The 20395-nt window shown below is 39.5% G+C and overlaps 1 protein-coding gene across 1 annotated transcript in view; it reads right to left on the bottom strand.

Annotated features, from left to right (window-relative positions):
- Nucleotides 1–18174, bottom strand: part of rpn2 (ribophorin II) — a 42589-nt gene extending 24415 nt beyond the window's left edge. The window contains exons 1-12 of the mRNA XM_069888032.1: nt 18156–18174; nt 17813–18000; nt 14919–15014; nt 12780–12955; nt 9957–10032; nt 8143–8277; nt 5822–5998; nt 3854–3972; nt 2671–2776; nt 989–1080; nt 744–858; nt 176–370 (exon numbers count right to left, since the gene is read on the bottom strand). Coding sequence (XP_069744133.1) covers nt 176–370; nt 744–858; nt 989–1080; nt 2671–2776; nt 3854–3972; nt 5822–5998; nt 8143–8277; nt 9957–10032; nt 12780–12955; nt 14919–15014; nt 17813–18000; nt 18156–18174 — 1494 coding nt within the window. The remainder of the gene's footprint in view (nt 1–175; nt 371–743; nt 859–988; nt 1081–2670; nt 2777–3853; nt 3973–5821; nt 5999–8142; nt 8278–9956; nt 10033–12779; nt 12956–14918; nt 15015–17812; nt 18001–18155) is intronic.
- Nucleotides 18175–20395: the final 2221 nt, after the last annotated feature.

The following is a 20395-nucleotide window of genomic DNA, read 5'->3' as shown; positions in this document are numbered from 1 at the left end:
TTTTACTTCAATCATGGTGTCAAATCAAATCAATCAAATAGCTTTTTATTGTCATTGTACAAGTTATACAACGAGATTTATACAATGAGACGTTTTACTCATTAGTCACCTCCATTATTGGAACAATTAACTATTTTTAAAAAGTAAAGACTGTTCAATGGGAGAACAAACTTACCAGGTGCCATAAAATTGGATTTTCAAGTGTTGCATCTCCAATTATTAAAAAGAGGGAATATGTTCCAGAGACTGAATTAAATTCAGACTTTCTTTCCGTCACATCCAAATCAAACTTGTATACACTTTTATTGTCTGGTTCAGCTACAAACACCACTTCCTGTTCAGTCTTCTGATTGGACAGACGCACAAAAGTCTAAAATGTAAAAAAGAAATGACAACATGCATTAATATTTAATCACTCAAGAGATTATTTCCTTCCAAAAACAGCTCAGGGGCTTCTTTGGCTGTCAAAGTCTAGTAGAAGGACATCTTTAGTGCACAAGTGGAGGCCATGGCCACCACTAGAATCTTGAATATAAAGGGGGGAAAAAAGGAGAATTTCCCAAGGAATTAAAGTACATATGGGCTTGGGGCCACAGGAGACAAATCTGGGAAGGCCAGGTATTGGGTATTGGGGGGGGGGGTTGGGGAAAGAAGAGGTATCGGTCTAGGGCGGCAGGATCTGGCCCAAAGGCTCCATAACAAGATAACGATTAAAATAAATACAGATAAGTGTAAGTACATACTTGATGTGGAGTAAGCTCAACCCCAGTGTTTACATCAATCAACTGGAAAGATAAGGCAAAGCTCTGGTGACCGTCAGCAGTAATGACACCTTTGGCTTGTGCAGGATATGTCACCCTAATGGAAAATAAAATGAAGTTGATTCTATGAATAAATTTCCTAAAATTAAACTTCTCTCCCACTTAGACCTGTTCCAGAAAAACTATCAGTTTACAAATACTCCAATAAACACAATTGATTTCTTTACCTTGTGGTCTTTGGTGCAATGCTCTGATCCTTGTCAACTATGGAAACATCAACATTTGTGATCCCAACTTCAGTGGCAACCTTGATTTTCAGCTAGATTCAAACCAAATGTTAATATTTGAGAATGAGAACAGGGATATAAAGATACCAAAGTGATAAAATGGAACAGAATTGCACTGGAAAGGAAAATTATTAGCTGAACTAATAATTAATGATTTGTGTTGCATCATGTTAAAACCAGATTCAACTTTAAAGTAATTGATAACAAAGATGTGCTCAACATCATTTTAACTCCTCTTTTTTGATAATACATTCATCTGTGGCTCACTGGAATGGAATCAAATAATTTCTACATAATCTCTGTGAACACAAGTCTTTATTCAATATTAAGAAGTATTAGTAAACAAATTAGAATGCATAACATTGAATGGTTTCAGCTAAACTGAAGACAATAAGCAAGAATGAAGAATTCAGAAAGTCACTGCAAGTTGTATTTGCCAAGTTAAATGTGGTGAATGACATCCAAAGCTTCAACACTGCAAAGTCAAACCTTTAACTAAAGGCTCTACAGTGATCAATGATTATTCTGCCTTTGCATATTAGCAATTATTCAGACCAAAGAATTAAAACTTAATTTCAATGTTAATAGCTTCCAGAAAATCCTTCCATTGGACTCATTCCATCCTTTCATTTTTGCATCAACATTATGGAAACAGTTGTCTATTTGACAACATTTCTCTGAACCAAATTCATTGCAGATGCACAAGTCTCTTTATTCTTTTATTTCCAAACTGCTGTTTAGTCTCCATAAGCTATGTTCTCAACTGCCAACTTTGACAAGCACAGGAAATGTTAAATCACTCATCTAAGAGTGAAAGCAAAGGACTCTGGTATCAGGAAAGAAGGGATAAGAATTAACAGAAGGAGACTAGGAAGATTATTGGTGCTTGGGACACAGAAAAGTAAAAATCTGAAATTACTTGGAAAGAGTCAGGCTCTGAGGCGAAAAGGAGAAGGTATATGGCAGACAGTATGCTGTTCAATTGGGATAGAGAAAATCAAGGTCTAACAAAAGAAGTTTGTTCAAATTGCTTTAGCTATAGCAAGAAAATGTATTGCCATAACTTGAAAGTCTGATACAGATCAGGGTATAGAAAGATGGTATCCTGAAGTCTGGAGTTGTGTACCACATGAGAAAATTATTTACAAATATTATGTATTTTGGAAGATATGGAGCCCCTATTTACAAAATATAGGTGTTGATATTCAAATGAAGCTCTGACATTCCCTTCTCCTTAAGGTCTCAGCATACTATAAGAGACTTTAAAAGTAAATAGGCACCCCTGTGGAGGGTCTCTTCCTTTGTAGGGGATGGGGGGGGGGGGGGGGGGGGGGGAAGGTTCCTCATTTTTCTTTTTTACATATATATATATACCTCATGTATTTGTATTGTTTTGAATTATTTTTAATTATGTGTTTTATTGTGTGGTTTTAAACTAATAAATAAAATTTGTCAGGGTCCAAAAACACAGCTCAGCACAGAGCTGGGCTTATAGAAAAACCAGAATTTATACAAATGTTTGCAGAAATGCCATTTTCATATTTTATATATTACTATACATACATTTCCTATTTTTTCAAAAATAGGATTACATGTAAAACCATTTAAAATTATGCACATACCTCCACATGATTTCCGACAAATCGGTTATCACCTTCCACAACAATAGAGAAATCATAATATCCGCTTGGTGGTTTTGCTTCCATAAAATTCAATTCAAATAAATCACTGATGAAAAGCATAAAGTTACAGACATCAACAAATATTTAAAGGCCAGATGGATAAAATGCTAACTTCCAGAATTACGAACAATTGCTATACACTAAACACAGGTTTTTTTTTTTGCTTTTCACATTTCAACAAAGTGATTCCAATAAAACAGCAAAACCACTGTTCAAATGCACATAGTGCGCCCTCCATAATGTATGGGACAAAAATACTTCTTTTGCCCCCGTGTTCCAGCTTTAAATTTGCAATCAAACAATTCACGTGATTCAAGTGCACATTCTAGATTTTATTCAAGGACATTTAAAAACATTTTGGTTTGACCATGTAGAAATTACATCACTTTTTAATATATAGGCCCCTCATTCAGGGCACCATAATATTTGGGACGTTATTATATTGTATGCATATTAAAGTACTATACATTTTGGTGTACGTCCACACCACCCCCCCCTCCCTTCAAGCCTCATTTTAAGGTATATCCGGGGTACAAGTTGACCCCAATTTTATGGCTGCCTGAGGCACTCTGTTGACCGGCATGCAAGTCAACCCCCAATCTCTCGGATAGGGCAACCATGATTACTGAGGCAATTCTACTTTTATGGAGCCATTGAACTTTTATGAAAAGGGGATGGATAGGGAGAAACATATGATCAGATGAAAGCTATGAAATACTGGTCAGAAGTTGCTGAAACTCAAAGCAGGAGAACACTGGAAATTCCAGATGTCAGGAGTGTCTGCGGACAAAGAAAATGAATTGAAACAGATGAGGTATGCCAAAGTTGGGTGATATGGCATATTAAAGGGTCGTCCAAATAGATGCTCAGGCTTGCCACTGTAGATTGTATAAAAGTTGAGGATATAAAGCATTTTTAGTCACAACACAAGATTATTTAAAAGTCACATTGGAGCATTTACCACATTCATTGAACTTCATGAGAGAAGGAGTTGGCAATGTTACAGAATGACTTCCTATGAGAGTCACACAAAAAATTATAAAACCCTCACAAAGGCTTCATATAATAATGCTGAGTATTACTTCATGTTGGGCCTAGGGATCAAGAACAATTTCATTCTTACCCTTTCAAAGCAAAACTTGACTGCTGAAGTATTATACTTTTTGTCAAAACTGATTTGGCATATTCAAGGTGAACATCAGCTGAAGTCAGACTCTGGGACATAACGTTCATCACATGCAACTGTGGGGGAAAAAAAGGAGTAAAATCTAACATTTTCAGGTTTATGATCACAAATGCAAACAAACTTGATTCCTTCTGCCTGGCAAAGACGAATTACTGCTTTTTCTAAACAGATCATAATCCTAGATTCATATAAAATCCACTTGTTAAGGATCAGAAGCTGAATTTCAATGAAATGCTAAAACCAAAGTAACCTGAACCTTTTTACTCACCCTTCAGGTGATTATATTTTAAACCCCCCACCCATACAGAAAAAAATTCAACATCTAGAGCAAACAAAATCCTGTAAATAAAACTGCTCTCTTGACCACTTTTGCTCAAGTGAAAACCCAAAAATTTTCCCAAATGAAACAGGACAGATTTGCCATATCTTTTCAAGAACCAGAACAGGAGAATAACAATTCAAAATATTTCTCATTAAACATTTAATTTATAAAATTCTGTTCCTCCTCTACATTTGCAAAATAGTTATACTTTCTGAACTGAAAACTGCTAAGCATTTAAATGATTACTCAATTTGCAGATGAATTCAAACTCTACAAAAATCAATAGAAAAAAAGAATGCATGTTCACAAACTTATTTTATTCATTTCAGGTAACTCTTTTTGAAGTGGAAAAGGTGATTAAAAAAAAAATCCATCAGGTGCTTGTACTTTGTCCCAAACAGTCCACATTTATAACCAGTTCCTTACTAATTATTCCCAATATTGTGCCAAAATATGTTGAGATGGCAAGTACCACACCCAGGATTGACCCTGCCACCCCCAAAATTTGCTTTAGCATTCATGAGGCAGAAAGACCAGACGGTAATTTTACTTTGTTTAACTGGGTCTGAGATCTTTGTGACTGAAGGAGAGTGCAAAAATAATTGACTTCTTTGGTTTAGTGAGAGCAATTTCAGCGTCAAGGTTGGATTGGAGAAATTTGGGAGAGCTTTTTGAAACAAGATGATGAGAAGCAATTTCATGCTTAGATCACAATGGGCATGCATTACAATGTAGAAGGACACCAATTAGTCCATGTCTGCTCCCAGAAGGGCAATCAAATCAGTCCCACTGCCTATCACCTCATTTGCCTGAACCCATGTAACTTTCTCTCATCTACCCATCAACTGTCGAATTGGTCTTGGAAGGGTAATTTCCAGTCACCAATTAATCTACCAGCCAGCCTCTGGAACATGAAGAAATCTTCAGCATGTGCTAGAAACCCAGGTAGCCATGGGTAGAACATGAAAACTGTGTATGAACCACACCCAACATCAGGATAAAACCAAAACTCCTGGAGCTACTGGGCAGCTATGTCAACAGCGGCTTCACTCTACCATCCCATATAGAATTAAATTAAGAAAATCTTTTCCCACCAAATGGATAAGGGAGGGTGAGAGGGGTTACAGTCTTCTTGAGTATTTGGGTGTGGTTTCTTCAGCTGTCATTCTAGTGCTGCTAAACATTCTGCATGCAGACCAGATTAAGTAGTTATGTGGGGAGACACAGTATGGCTGGATCAGCAAATGTTGGCCCATCAAGTGAAGACAAATTGTCTAGATTAAATTCACCTCAAAGTAACTGAAATTATTCTCACACAGACCCATCTTAATCAAATGTTTATTGGTTATTGTTTGAAGAAATTTGGTATGGATCGCTGATTCAGGTCATGAAAGTAAATCATCATCACATCATTCTAGTCTCAATGAAGTTAAGAATAAATTGCAGTGAATCATTTTGCTTGCATTATTAAGCCAATAAATCTGGCAAATTACCTAAAGTAGATTCAAATTCATAAAACTTTGGAAAATAAAACTTTTGTTATACAAGTTGAACTTAAGGTACGCAAATGTTATACAAATTACCTTCAGGTTGGTCTTCTTGTGGGAAATGGAGGCTAATCCTTCAGGTAGCACAATAACTGGAATATGAAAATGATTCTGGGACAAAGCTGCAGCTGCATTTGCAATGGTGAAAGCCTCTGACAGACTAGCATAATATTTCTTACTGAAGATAGCATTAACCAGTTGAATGACTTGATCCTGAAATTTAAAAAAAAAGTTAAGATAAATTTTATAGGTGTTCAATTGTACAAAACACAAATTTCCATCAACAACATTTTTGCAGTGCAGTGATCTTCATATCCTGAGAATCAAAATCAATTACCTAACATGTCAGCATACAAGATGGAATTTGAACCTTAAAAGGTCACCCTAAACTTTACCAGGGTTCGTCTTATATGTCAAATACAAAATCTCCACCTTAATATTATATGGTTTAGAATGTCCCTTGTGGCAATGGAGAAGAGCATAAAACACTCGCATAACTCCCATGGTCCAAGCACTAAATATCTTTCTACTTAAACTTGCATTTGAGATGCGAGATTAATAGTAATGTCATTAAATATAAACAATAAAATATATTATAAATCCATCTAATATACCTTAAAATAACATCACAGCAAACCATGACTGTGTTGCTTTGTAATGTGGTTAACAGCATCACTCCATTGGTCAGTGGGATGGTTGGGCCAGTAAGCTCTCAGTAGCAAGTGCCAGACTTGGATACAGCAAATCTAGCTCAAAACATATATTTTAAGTGGAAATTCTGGGGATCATCTTATATACCCAGTTGACCTATATTCTGACATACATGGTAATTCATGTTCTGCAGCTCAAGGTATGAGCATCAAAAAAATTGATAGCAATCAGTTAAAAATGAGCAGCTGTCCAGAATAACACACCAAACAGCATTAAAAAACAAAATCAGATACATCCTCGTCATGGCAAATCCAAGTAAAAAGTTTCTGATTTCTAAATCTATGCGTGAATTGACAAATTTCTGACGTGGAGGTAAGATTGCCTGACAAATTATGGGTGACTTCCCATATTTTAATTTTTTATGTTGCTTCACTTCAATGATATCAAACAAAAGAAAATGATGCTGATCCCATTGCATAGATACTATTGCAGATGACCATAAAATCTAGCATAGCCCAAGTGTAAGGAGTACGCTTGGTGAAGAAAGAAGTGGCAGAGAGGTAAAAGTGAGGGGAAGGAACTGCAGAACTCAGGAGCCTTGGAAACCTAAGTTTCCAAAAGGTGGAAGAATTACATTCAGAAAAAAAGCACATGGAGAGGATCAGAGAAATGCAGAGATTTTGAAGGGTTGACCAGTGTTGAAGTCAATAGGTTAAGGTAAGCAGACAAGGGAATTAATAAAAAGAATTGATTAACCAGGAATCATTACCAGTACAAATATAATAGTAGATTAGGTTTCAATGCCAACTAGAACACATGCAAGTATATGGACTGTAGGTTAATTAATGTAGTTGACAGGCACAGGCAGTGGGCCAGAAAGGCCTGTTATCATGCAGTATATCTAAAAATGGGGTTCCCCAAAAGGTACAGAAGGTGGAATGATGAACAATGGCCCAGTGTAACATTATGTTCTCAAGAGCTGACTAACCGAAAATTATGGATGAGGAACTGCAAAGACGCAATGTTCAACACAATGAAGGAGCAAATATGACATCAGAGTTGGCAAAAGGTTGGTTCAGTTCCAAGGAAAAAGGATGTACATGTGGGCTAAGAAAATAAATATTTGACAGGACTAAGTACAGTGGCTTTAAATTTTTAAAATTTAGACCTAGATCAAGAGTCCGTGCCGCCCAATTTACACCCAATTAACCTACACCTAGAGTACGTTTCGAACGGTAACTGAAGCCCCTGGGGAAAACCAGAGAAACTCCTTACAGACAGCGCGGGATTCGAACCCCAATATCGATCGCTGGTGCCGTAAAAGTGTTGCGCTAACTGCTACACCAACCCTGCTGCCCATTTAGAAGATGCTGAGTAAACAGTCTGAAGACATGGTAAAAGCAGGTGGCAAAGAAGTCAAACTGGATATCATCAACATACACATGCATGCAGGGTGATGCTGCATTTTCAGATTATTCTAACAGGACAAGATGGAGATGAGAAACATCTTCTAAAAATCCAGCCATTCCTATGTAATCAATGTTTTGAACTTTAGAAACTTAGATCTAGAATTACACTCCTCCTGATAGCACACAAAACGGTCAGGATCTTCATAAAATGTGAATACAATTTTGAAAATGGATATTACTTTTAAAGTGAACAGGAATTGTTCTTTAATATGCCACTTTCTTCTTCACTTTGCTTACCTCTTTGATTGCTGGTTCCATTCCAGCATGATCTGAGAGTTCATATACAGCAGCTACAAACATCGCTGTGGTCTCTAACCCTTCCTCAAACTGAAGATACATTCCCCCAAAATCATCAAGACGTGCAATCAGGTCCTAAAAAAAAGTTTATTTATTCTTTAAAAAAATCTCTATAAAGCCATCTAATATTTGAAAACTGTTATATAGTTAACATGTGCATTACAGCAAATTGGAATATACAAAATTCACCCTTGGAAAATTCACAAATCATGACCTAAAATCTTGATATACTGATAAAATTCACTCTCAGAATTTGTAAAAACCAAGTAAACAAATGAACACAAACTTAATCTTTCCAAAATCAAGCAAGTTGATGCAGACACCCACAACATAAAATCTAGCCATCCAATCTTCTCCCCTCCTAAATGCAATGGTTGCAGGTTTTAATGTTTAGATTCAACAGCAGTTTATAATACATTAAAAACATTTAAAGTTGATAAAGATGTTTTTAAGTGGCCAAGTACCAAAACATATTGCACTTTGCTTGAAGAAATTTGTTAAAGTTGCCTCAAAGAAGCTGGTCTTGAACAAGGCTTTCACAAAACAGATCACTATTGGTACTATAACTTATCCTGGCAACAGCTGACATTAACAAATTATTATAGAAATGTTGAATATCCAGACCGCACAGGCCACAGATTTATTTTAAAAATAGTGGACATACAGAAGGTTGGAGGAATGAGAAAAACTAAAATTGCGACAGATTCAACAATTTCTTGTAAAAAAATACTTATTTCAAAAATATCTTGAGATTACAGTCATTGAAAAGTTTTAATTAAATACAAGAGATAATTGAAACTGCTACAAGTAAAACTACAATGCTGGAGTAACTCAGGTCACACAGCGTGCTTTATATAGCAAAGATATACAACGTTTCACGCCTGAGCCCTTCATCAAGAAAAATGAAGACAGACGCCTGAATAAATTTATATAACATTGAAATCATAAGTTCTCTACGCTTAATAGAAAGCATGTAAAGAACGCTAAATCACCTATAGGTTTTCAACAGCAAGTCTAAAAGTTCTACTTGCAAAAGATATGAATTGTAAAGCCCCCAGAGATAAAAGACAAACTATAAATCATCCAAATTAGTTTTCGGTCTGGAAATGAGGCCAGACAACCTGGTGCTAAGGGATTTCATCAACAACACAATAGATTGTATAACTAAAATGGATGAGAGGGGGGGGGGGATGGGGGGGTGGCTTGGGAGGAGGGAGGGGGGAGGGAGAAAAAGTCACTGTAAATGTGTGGAAAAGAAAAAGTGTATATCATGGCTATTGTGATTTATGGTGTGAAAAATAAAAAATTTAAAAAAAAAAAAACAACACAAATATATATACCTGACGCAATTAACAAACCGGAAACTAAGTGGACTCCGGAGCACCTTGGAGAAGGAAAGTTATTCTAGAGATCAAGTCCAAAAGGCATAATGACCAACAGGGAGGTAATGTAATCAAAAGCTCAAATGGTCAGACATATACATATAAAAACTCATGATGACTTATTATTCTACTTTATTTATCCTTCAGGCAAAATTTGAATGGAGAGCAGACTTGATAGGCTGTGTGGCCTAAATCTGCTCCAAAGTAGATGATTTGAGGATCTAAAATATCTTCTGCTTGAAAAGTCAAAAAAAAATCACCCAAGTCTTTTTATTACCCTCTGATTATCATACCAAAATCTTGCCCATAGACTGTCAGTTCAAAATTTAATATTTTCTATGGATTGTTTATAATTTCAGATCAGATTTTTACCTCAATCTCCTCCATAATGGATCCCAGGTCAGCCTGCTGAGAAAGGTAAGAAGCTGCAAACAATGCATGGATAACTCTGTAAAGAGTAAGAACATAGTCAGAGAAATCTTCTCCTAGGGGTTTACAAAAAGATCAACATGAATATGGCACTTTTATGAGAGGAAAGATAATTCTCTCTTTTTATTACAGTACAACAAATGACCAGTTGACATTCCATTTATTTATTCTGTGATCCCAATGCAGTTGTAAAACATTAAAGTAATCATTATCTGAATGTACAGTAAAAGCCTAAAATTCCAGACAACTTGAGAATCCACACTCTCAAAGTTTTTAATTTTAGAGGGCTTTTGTGTGCGTGCAAGCACCACAGATGCACAAAGGCCACAAGCAACCACGCTTAATACGGGTAAACTTATCACAAAGAAATTCATTGGTATACTGCATTTTCCTTTTACAACGCTCATTTTAAAACAATTTAAAGCATTACACGCTTATTTTGTAGTGAAAAAATTGTTTATATTTTTGTCAAGTGCTGACTTTCTCTTTAAACTACTCATTTTGATAAATGAAATAGGCTGTGTTTGCTCATGAATAAACTATCAAAATTTACCTGTTCATTTCTACTTTAGTCCTCATTAAAATTTAATTTTAAAAGTACTGCCTGAGAATTCACAAAATCCAAACATCCAGAGCTACCCAATCCCTGAGCAGTCTGGATTTTAAAACTGTTACTGTACCTGCACTTTTAATTAATGAATATCAAAAGGCTGGAATGTTCTGGAATTATTGCAATTTTATTATGCTACTCAGTCTGAGATCACAAAATAAATCTCTTGCATATTGCAACTTCTTCACTCATTGTTCCAAGATACCTGTGCATGAACAAAAATACATTTTCCGACCACGCCGTATATTTCGGTGTACAAGTCGACTGGCGTACAAGTAAACACTTAATTTTAAGGATTTTAATGGTATATCTGGCACACAAGCTGATGCCCATTGTTTGGGCTGACGGACCTCCCGGGAAGAACTCAAATTAAAAAAAAACACCCCAATCGCAAGTAACAAAGCTGTAAGTACATTAAAAAAAACCTTTGGCTAACCAAGCAGGAGCAGCAATGGCCCATGGAGCTGGAATACTCGCAGTGGTAGCAAAAACCTCGACCTACCAGGCAGCAGCAGCGACAGCCCACGGAGCTAAAGCGCTGACATTGGGCTCCCAGAGGAAGCAGGAACAGCGAGCTTAGGATCCCAGGTAGAAACGGTTATGGCAGTGCCCAGCAGTGGGAAGGTGTTGGGGAGCAGTGGCAGGGAGGTGCTTCCAGCATTAACTAATATGCCGAATTGACATCAATCTGTTTTTCTTTCAGTGAATTTAAGGTCTCAAAAGTATATCTGACGTACAAGTCAACCCCCCCGCCCCCCGAGAAATTTTTTATGGTTTCATGACTTGACTTATACGGTAATTTAGTCTTGGTTTACAAGTTTTTTGTTTATTAAATTTAAACGTACAGCACAGAAACAGGCCATTTCGGCCCACGGGTCTGTGCTGGCCAATTTACCCCCGGTATGTTTTTGAATGAAGGGAAGAAGCCAGAACCCCCGGAGAAAACATGCAAACTCTTTACAGACAGCGCAGGATTCAAACCCCCATCTGGTCTCGATCACTGGTGCTGTAAAGGCATTGCGCTGTAAAGGCCTTGTGCTAAACACTACATCAACTGTTTATTACAAGGATTAAATTATTGATTTAGTCTGGTTCCAGCTTGCATGTTGAAGCCAACTATGATATTCAATGAATATAAGATGATTAAAATATGTAACATTGAGAGAATGATTTTGAATTGTAATTACCTGCATCAACTAACCTGAATTACAAATTCCTTATCGGACAGGCCAATATAGCAACAAATATCAGTCACACAAACCAAGTGGGGAAAACATTTCATAAAAAGGCATTTAAAAAGTTATGAGGCAAAAAGTAATATTTGTTGCACAATATTACATCAGATGTGCCAAGTAGTTAAATTTCTAGAAAAAGCAACTGGTAACTAAAAATTTAGGAAATGCTGTGTGGGCAAAAAAGCCATTGATTTTCTTGCCCGATCCTCTGAGTGCATGACAGCATCAGACATGAATCCACTTGAAATTAAGAGTAGCATTTAATTACATATTTGAACACCAATTGCAGAATTTGTCCTGATGCATGCATTGAACATTATTGGTACAAAGGTAGTCAGTGGAGGGAAGGCTTTCAAATGCAATAACATGCAAGGAGACAAACATCATGAGCCTCAAAGCAACAGAACTTTGCAGCCACAAATTCTCCAAAAATAAACCATTTATTGGTTCACTATGCCCTGCATGTTTAACACACTTTGCCAGTCACTGAAGGATTTTCAGGCTAATGGGTCTTTGACACATCAGGCTGCTGTGGAGGCAGATGGTGGTAACGAGAAGACGCTGATTTTATTGAAAAGAAAACTTGAGGAAATATGAAGAGGTACATTGCCAAGCAGCCAATTGTTATGAACTGATCATTTGAAACAAACAAAGAAGCAGATTCAACAGCAAGTTTCAAAAAGCAGATTGGATACATGAGAAAAGAAATGAGCAAGGGAATGACTGAAATGCCCTTTCCACAAATAAAATGGGCCAAATCGCCTCCTGCCATGTAATTTGCCAAAACAAAGAAACAGTTTTTGAAAACGTAAATGTAGTTTCTTTGTGAGGGAGCCAGGCACAGAAACTCATGTAATAAATAATTTGTATGTAATTATTTACAAATAACAAATCAGTGGTGTTCAGCAACTGATTACATACCCCAAGGAGGCATCATCTTTAGAGATGTGAGTTGTAAGGGCTTTGAGAACTTCTTGAGATGACAGAGGAAGGCCAAAATTACTCAAAGCTCCAACTGCATGATAAATCTGGGTAATTGAAGAATCATCACTCACTGTGGCTAACAAAATGTCTCTGGTATCATTGTTGACTGCAATCTGTGAAAGAAGTTTGAGGAAGAATTTAGTGTCTTATTAGTCCTCCCACTTATATCAGGCATTCACACATCTATTTTTCAGACGATGTAGGACTATACTTTTTCCATCTTTCAACAGAATGAAGGAGTGCTTATGGAACCAAGAGACTGCAATCTTAGATTATTCTTTACCCTTCAACAAAATTAATGTTGAATAATTATCCCAGATGTGACATGCATCTTTTTACCAGCACCAGATGGACAGAGAATTATGGACTTGAAAGCCTGCTTTAACATTTCTTCAATCCAAAAGTGCAGGAGAGGATACCCAACATACAAAAAGTGACTATACATGAACCCATATTCTATACATTTCAATGGTATAAATATTTAGATTGTGAAACAATTTTAGTGAACGGTCAGTAATGATCAGTTTTTCTGAATTACTACAGCAGTTTTGCAACCTACGATTTTGCACTATTATTGTCAGATGGTTCATAATATGAATGTTTGCGCTGGGATGATGGCTGCTGCAACACACTAATTTTGTGACTTGCTCATGACAATAAATTCTGAATTAGAGACCAAGTGCACAGCTGGCGATCAAATTGCTGTGTGCAGTGACCATTCCAAGGTTCCAGTAACGTGCCATTTCAAATCCCATTCCTATTCTCACACTGACCTGTCCATTTTCACCCCTCTCTCCTGCCAGGGACCCAAGCAAGCCGGAGGAACAAAAACCTCACATTCTTCCTCGGCCGTCTACAATCCATGGTATTAAGAATTAATTTTCCAATTTCAGTAACCCCTCACTTCCTGTGTTCCCCTACTCCATCTCTCCTTCTGGTCTTCCTCCGATCTCTTAGCATCTTCCCCTGTGGCTGCAGGAAGTGCCACACTTGAACCCATACCTCCCCCCCACCCCCCCCCCCCCCCCGCCACCCTCACCACTGTTTAGGGCCACAAACAGTCCAAGTGAAGCAACACTTTACTCCACACAGGTCAACTTCTGCATTCGGTGTCTCCATTGTGGCCTTCTCGACATTGGAGAGACTTGACGCAGGTTGGGACACTGCTTCGCTTAGCATCTTCTCTCTGTCTGCATCAGTGACAGAGGTCACCCAATGGCCAATCATTTCAATTCTGCGCCCCACTCCCACACTGACATGGCCTCATCGATTGTCAAACCAAGACCATCTGTAAATTGGAGAAACACCTAATTTTGTGACTGGGCACTCACCAACCTGATCGACTTCTCTGGCTCTACAAGCTTGCTCCCTCTTCTCCCACCCTTCTCCATCCCAGTCTTCTTTCCTCCAGCCCTCCACCCCCTTCCGTCTCCATTCACAAAGCCAGTCCCCCTCCCCTTGCTTGCTGGTATGCCCTCCCTCCCTTATCTATTACCTCCTGCCTGTGGGATGTGCTCCTCCCCATCTCCCACCCCCTCCATTTTGTTCGAAATGTTGGTCACGCATCTTTATCTTTGCTATGAGCTTACTGCTTGATCAGCCAAGTTTCTCCAGCACTGTGCTTTTACTCTGATCCTCTCATTGTCCCCTTTTCCACTCACCAATTCTCCTCCAAAATCCCTCCTCCTCCTGGTCCTATCCACATTTCACCCACTGGATCCCTGTTTTTTCCTGGTTCTTTTGACCTCTCCCCTTGTGGTTCCAATATTCACCTGCCTTACTCATCAGATTCCAATACTGGTTGCCTTTGTGGCCCCACTTGTCTGCCTCTCTAAGGGTCTGGACCCAAAGTGCCAACAATTCCTTCCCCACCACACAGACGCTGCTTAACCTGCAGAATTCATCCAGCAGTTAGTTTGTTACTCCAAATTGCAATATCAGCAATCTCATGTGCTAAAATTGAAAGATACACTGCAGAACAAGTTTCCACAGCCTTTTAGGTGAAATAATCACCTAAAGTTCATCAAACAACAGATAAAATATTTTTTTATATGAACATGTGAGCAAATTACTTACTTCACAATTGCGTAGAGCTTGACTCGCTTCAGCGGCATAAAAAAGGGAATCAACACTTGTAAAATCTACTTGCGATTTCAAAAAGTTACAGGCTACCTGAATGGAAAGGAGAGATTCAGGGAAATAAACTGATTACTGGACATAATGTTCCAATTTTTTGTAGTTGGTATTAAACAGATTTAACTGTTTCTTTTTAAAATGAAAATCCATCTGAATTACGATTGTTCAAAAATTCATAAAATGCATCAATTGGACACCCTCATCTCTAACGTTCTGAGGCAATAAGTGTTTTAATTTCTCAGAAATTGACAAACTCCTCAAAAAATACAACAAGGCAAATTTTTCAGAAAGATCAAAATGAAAAATCACTGTAGTTAGGTTCATAAACAAAATTAGTTGGACCATGCATAGCCACATAAACAGTTTTTGTTTTTCAAAAAAAGGATAAAGAGACATGGGAAAAGAGATTTTATCAAGAGAACTTAAGGGGTTAAACCACCCGAGAAGCTTGTGAGGAAACTGAATCGATGACAGATGAATTAGTGTTTGGACAAAAGGTAGTCACAATCCCGATCAGTGGATCCCAATCAGTGGGCCACGGAAACTTACTAACCCACTGAGGTCACAGTGGGTCCGAGGTCATGTCTCAGTCCTCCGGGTGACCGCATTGAAGTGGAGGCAGATCCCAAGTGTGCATTATCTACAACAGAACCAAGGATGTGGAAACTGGTGAAGAAACTTCAAGAAAAGGGGTTTCATTAAAGTGGCTTGAACTTTGTTTGGGAATTTTTTTTAATGTTCACGTATGCTTGCAGTATTTTGTTCTTTAAAAAATGTTAAATGAAATACTTTAAATTAGATAAAGAGGTGTTTCTTACAGAGCTGCCTTCGACTTGAAAATACGGCTCAGTCATTGCGACTAGTGGATCATGGCACGTTAAGGCTGAAGTCAGGTGGGCCTTAGACCGATAAAAGTTGAAAACCACTGATCTAGATTAATAATTTGTCTGAGGGGATCAAATATCATATTTTAAGGTGTAGTGACAATGGGAAACGAGGTGGTATTGAGAGTGCAGAAGAAAATGCAAATAAACTTCAAGGAGATGTGGACTAGTTGAGTGACTTGGCAAAAGCATGGTAGACAAAATATTAAATAGAAAAAAGGTGAAACCACCCACTTTGTTGCACTCAACAAAAAGACATTAATTAAACAAGGAGATTTGTTGGTGAACAAAAAGATCTATGTGTTATGAAGGCCAACGTGCAAGTGCAGCAATTGACTGGGAAGGCAAATGGTTGACAGCCTTTATTCTCAGAAGATTTGCATGCAGGAGTGAGGAAATCGTACTGTGATTGCATAATTCCTTAAGGAGATGCAACATTACATACAGATTTCACCTTCTAACAGAAGAAAAGGATGCAATGCATAGAAGTGCAAAGAACATTCATAAGGCTGGTTACAGGATGGTTGGCTACCCAATACGAGAGACGTTGACTATTTTAAAATACAGACAGTTCAGAAGAATGAAAGGACATTTCACTGAAATATATAAATTTTTTAAAGGGTCTGACACACTGGATGTAGGAAGAGTGTTTCTGCTGACTGCAGAGTCTAGGATTTACCACATTTCAATTGAGAACTCTTAGGATTGTCTACCATGGAGACTTTTTTTTTGGATATTAAGAGAATCAAAAGGACAGAGAGATAATGTTGGGAAGTGACTCTGAAGATCAAAGAATAGCCACTATCCTGATAATTTGGAGCAGAATCAAACAGGAGAGTAAGCTATCCCTTTTTATGTTTCTATTGATTATGCTCTAGAATTATAGAGTTTCATATTGCAGAAATAGATGCTATAAATATATGGAAATCACAAATAAATCTGTTGTCCATTCAGGCGAAACATTTATACCATAGAGAAGACGAGAGATGAATGGCATATGCAGTCAAGGGAAAACAACAGAGGTAATCAGACAAAAAGGAAAGATACAAATGGAGTATAAACCAGCACAGACTCATGAGGCCATATCTTACAAATACTAAATCTAAAAAAATATTTGAGCATTACCTCACTAGAATCAGTCGTACAGCCCAGATATAGACCCTTTGTTTTGTCCCCACACTGATCTCATAAATCACCAATCCAGTTTTTCATATTCTTTGGCATTCAATTATTCATACTTGAACACCCACTCAATAAAGATTCCTCTGGGTGAACAAAACTCTCAGATCTACTCTACATTTTCTATTTTTGATGTTAAGCACATGTATCTGGTTTTATGCCCTGTGGGGATAGGTTTTTACTATCTATCTTATCCATATCATTGATAAATTTTATGCCTCAATCAGGTTACCCATCAGTCAGAAACTAAGATTAAGACTAAAATATTCAGTGTGAGCTATTGAGCACCATCTAAATCCAAAAGTTAAGGCACCAAGGGACCAAAATAACATTGAACAAAGTTTATTAATCTGCAGTGAAAACACAATGATAAATAAACTTAGCTGGTCAAACAGTGTACTTTATGTAGCAAATATACATAACCAACGTTTCAGGGTGATGCGTCTTTAATCTTTGCTACACAAGGTACACTGTTTGACCAGTTGAGTTTCTCCAGCATTGTGTTCTTACAATGCCCGCAGATTTTCGCGTTTTATCACAATCTGCATGCCATCTGTCCTTTAAGAACATTAAATCAGATCTAGTATTGGAAAATGTTTCCTTACGTTTCCTTCCCACCTCCTCCACACACAAAAAAAATTGGATAGGCATCATAGATATTACTTATTAATTGAAAATGGCCCTCAAATTTGAAAACTTGTAGTAGACAGAAACCCATGATGTATGAGTATTCAATTTAGCCATATGTGCTATTTTTGGGATTCTGCTTACCTGTTCATCTGCTACTTGTTTTCCTAGTTTTTGTAGGCCTACAATTGTGTAATAGGCATTCTCCAAGTTTAAAAAAGGCTGTTCTAAAGTTTGTGCTAATCTTTCAACATCAGAATTAGACAAATAGTATTTAAGAGTGGCAGCCTGAGTTACAGTCAGCAAAGCCAAGGTGAACAGAATCCCTGAACCTGAAAGACAAAAGGGGAATAAGTGTGACTCATGTTATACATTCAAATAGTTCACATTTTTTTTTTAAACATTTTTGGGAAACACTCAATTCTGGTAGCTACATTTATCTGTTTCGGCAGATATGCACATTTTAATGATATGACAGACGTCTCACCTGACTTTCCCTCAGTCATTTGTAGGATTGATCATAGAAGACAAAGTTATCAGTTGAAAGCTATGCATGTTCAAAGTCACAATATTTAGTCAGTTCTTTACAATGAAAGAATGTGCCCACTTATTGAACTATCATTTGCAAGATTAGTTTAAACAAGTTGTAATTGTGGAACTCACAGCAAAATGCTACAACAGGAAATTGAGTGTATGCCCATATAAATTGTTTTTGCACAGAATAAACAGAATGCAGGCAAAACATTTTGAGAGCTAATTAAGGAAAGTTGACTGGAGCACTGGACAGATTTTGAAAAGTTGCCTTAGCATCTTCACTCAAGGCAACATCAGTTACATGTTTCATGCATAAGAGGCAATTCCAAAAGTGCAGCAATCCCGCCATTCTGTATTGAAATACCAGTAGAAACATTACTCTTGGAGGAAGTGGAGCTCAGGGTTTAACAAGCTGAGAAAGCCAAAAATTCCAGAGTTTTAATAAAAATGCAACATTTAGAGTTGGCAAAGCACAACAAAAATTAGTAACTGAAATACAACTGCATTGACAAAAAAAAAACCTGCAATGTTGGAAATCAGAAATGCTGGAAACACCTAGCTGGTCAGTCGGTACCTGTGGAATGGGAACAAATTAATGTTTTAGGTCCAGGACCTATTGTTAATCTCCACTATTTAAATCTTGGGTGAAAGCTTTTTGAGAAAAAGTGCTGGAACTGAAATATTCACTATTTCTCTTTCGACAAATATTTTCAGACCCAGGTACATACATCATTTTTTTTTTGATTTTGTAGTTGATGAATGTACAAACAATTCAGAATAAATTAGTTATCCACAAACTCTCAGTGACTCTGAAGGAATTCCCCTTTCCTCCTGCAAGGAGCACCAGCAACACCAATCATGAATCTTTGTCTGCCACTGCCAATCCCCTCCTCCCCAGACCCTTCTACCACCCCCTCCTTCTCCTCCTCCCCCCCCAGAGCCCCCCACCTCCTCTCTCACCCCCCCCACCTCTCTCTCTCACCTCCCCCCCCACCTCCTCTCTCACCCCCCCCACCTCCTCTCTCACCCCCCCCACCTCCTCTCTCACCCCCCCACCTCCTCTCTCACCCCCCCCACCTCCTCTCTCACCCCCCCACCTCCTCTCTCACCCCCCCCACCTCCTCTCTCACCCCCCCCACCTCCTCTCTCACCCCCCCACCTCCTCTCTCACCCCCCCACCTCCCTCTCACCCCACCTCTCTCCCCCCCCCACCTCCTCTCTCACCCCCCCCCACCTCCTCTCTCACCCCCCCCACCTCCTCTCTCACCCCCCCCACCTCCTCTCTCACCCCCCCCACCTCCTCTCTCACCCCCCCCTCCCTCTCACCCCCCCACCTCCTCTCTCACCCCCCCCCACCTCCTCTCTCACCCCCCCCACCTCCTCTCTCACCCCCCCCACCTCCTCTCTCACCCCCCCACCTCCTCTCTCACCCCCCCACCCCCCCCCTCTCTCCCCCCCCCACCTCCTCTCTCACCCCCCCACCTCCTCTCTCACCCCCCCCACCTCCTCTTCCCCCCCCACCTCCTCTCTCACCCCCCCACCTCCTCTCTCACCCCCCCCACCTCCTCTCTCTCACCCCCCCACCTCCTCTCTCACCCCCCCCACCTCCTCTCTCACCCCCCCCCACCTCCTCTCTCACCCCCCCCACCTCCTCTCTCACCCCCCCCCACCTCCTCTCTCACCCCCCCCACCTCCTCTCTCACCCCCCACCTCCTCTCTCACCCCCCCACCTCCTCTCTCACCCCCCCCACCTCCTCTCACCCCCCCCACCTCCTCTCTCACCCCCCCACCTCCTCTCTCACCCCCCCCACCTCCTCTCTCACCCCCCCCACCTCCTCTCTCACCCCCCCCCCACCTCCTCTCTCACCCCCCCCACTCCTCTCTCACCCCCCCCACCTCCTCTTCTCACCCCCCCCCACCTCCTCTCTCACCCCCCCCACCTCCTCTCTCACCCCCCCCACTCCTCTCTCACCCCCCCCACCTCCTCTCTCTCACCCCCCCCACCTCCTCTCTCAACCCCCCCCACCTCCTCTCTCACCCCCCCCACCTCCTCTCTCACCCCCCCCACCTCCTCTCTCTCACCCCCCCCACCTCCTCTCTCACCCCCCCCACCTCCTCTCTCACCCCCCCCACCTCCTCTCTCTCACTCCTCCCCCCCACCTCCTCTCTTCACCCCCCCCCACCTCCTCTCTA

The sequence above is a fragment of the Narcine bancroftii genome, chromosome 6 (genome assembly GCF_036971445.1).
Source record: "Narcine bancroftii isolate sNarBan1 chromosome 6, sNarBan1.hap1, whole genome shotgun sequence".
In the NCBI taxonomy this organism is placed as follows: Eukaryota; Metazoa; Chordata; class Chondrichthyes; order Torpediniformes; family Narcinidae; genus Narcine; species Narcine bancroftii.
Note: the sequence above shows the minus strand (reverse complement) of the source record. Positions and strands in the feature narration are given on the sequence as shown.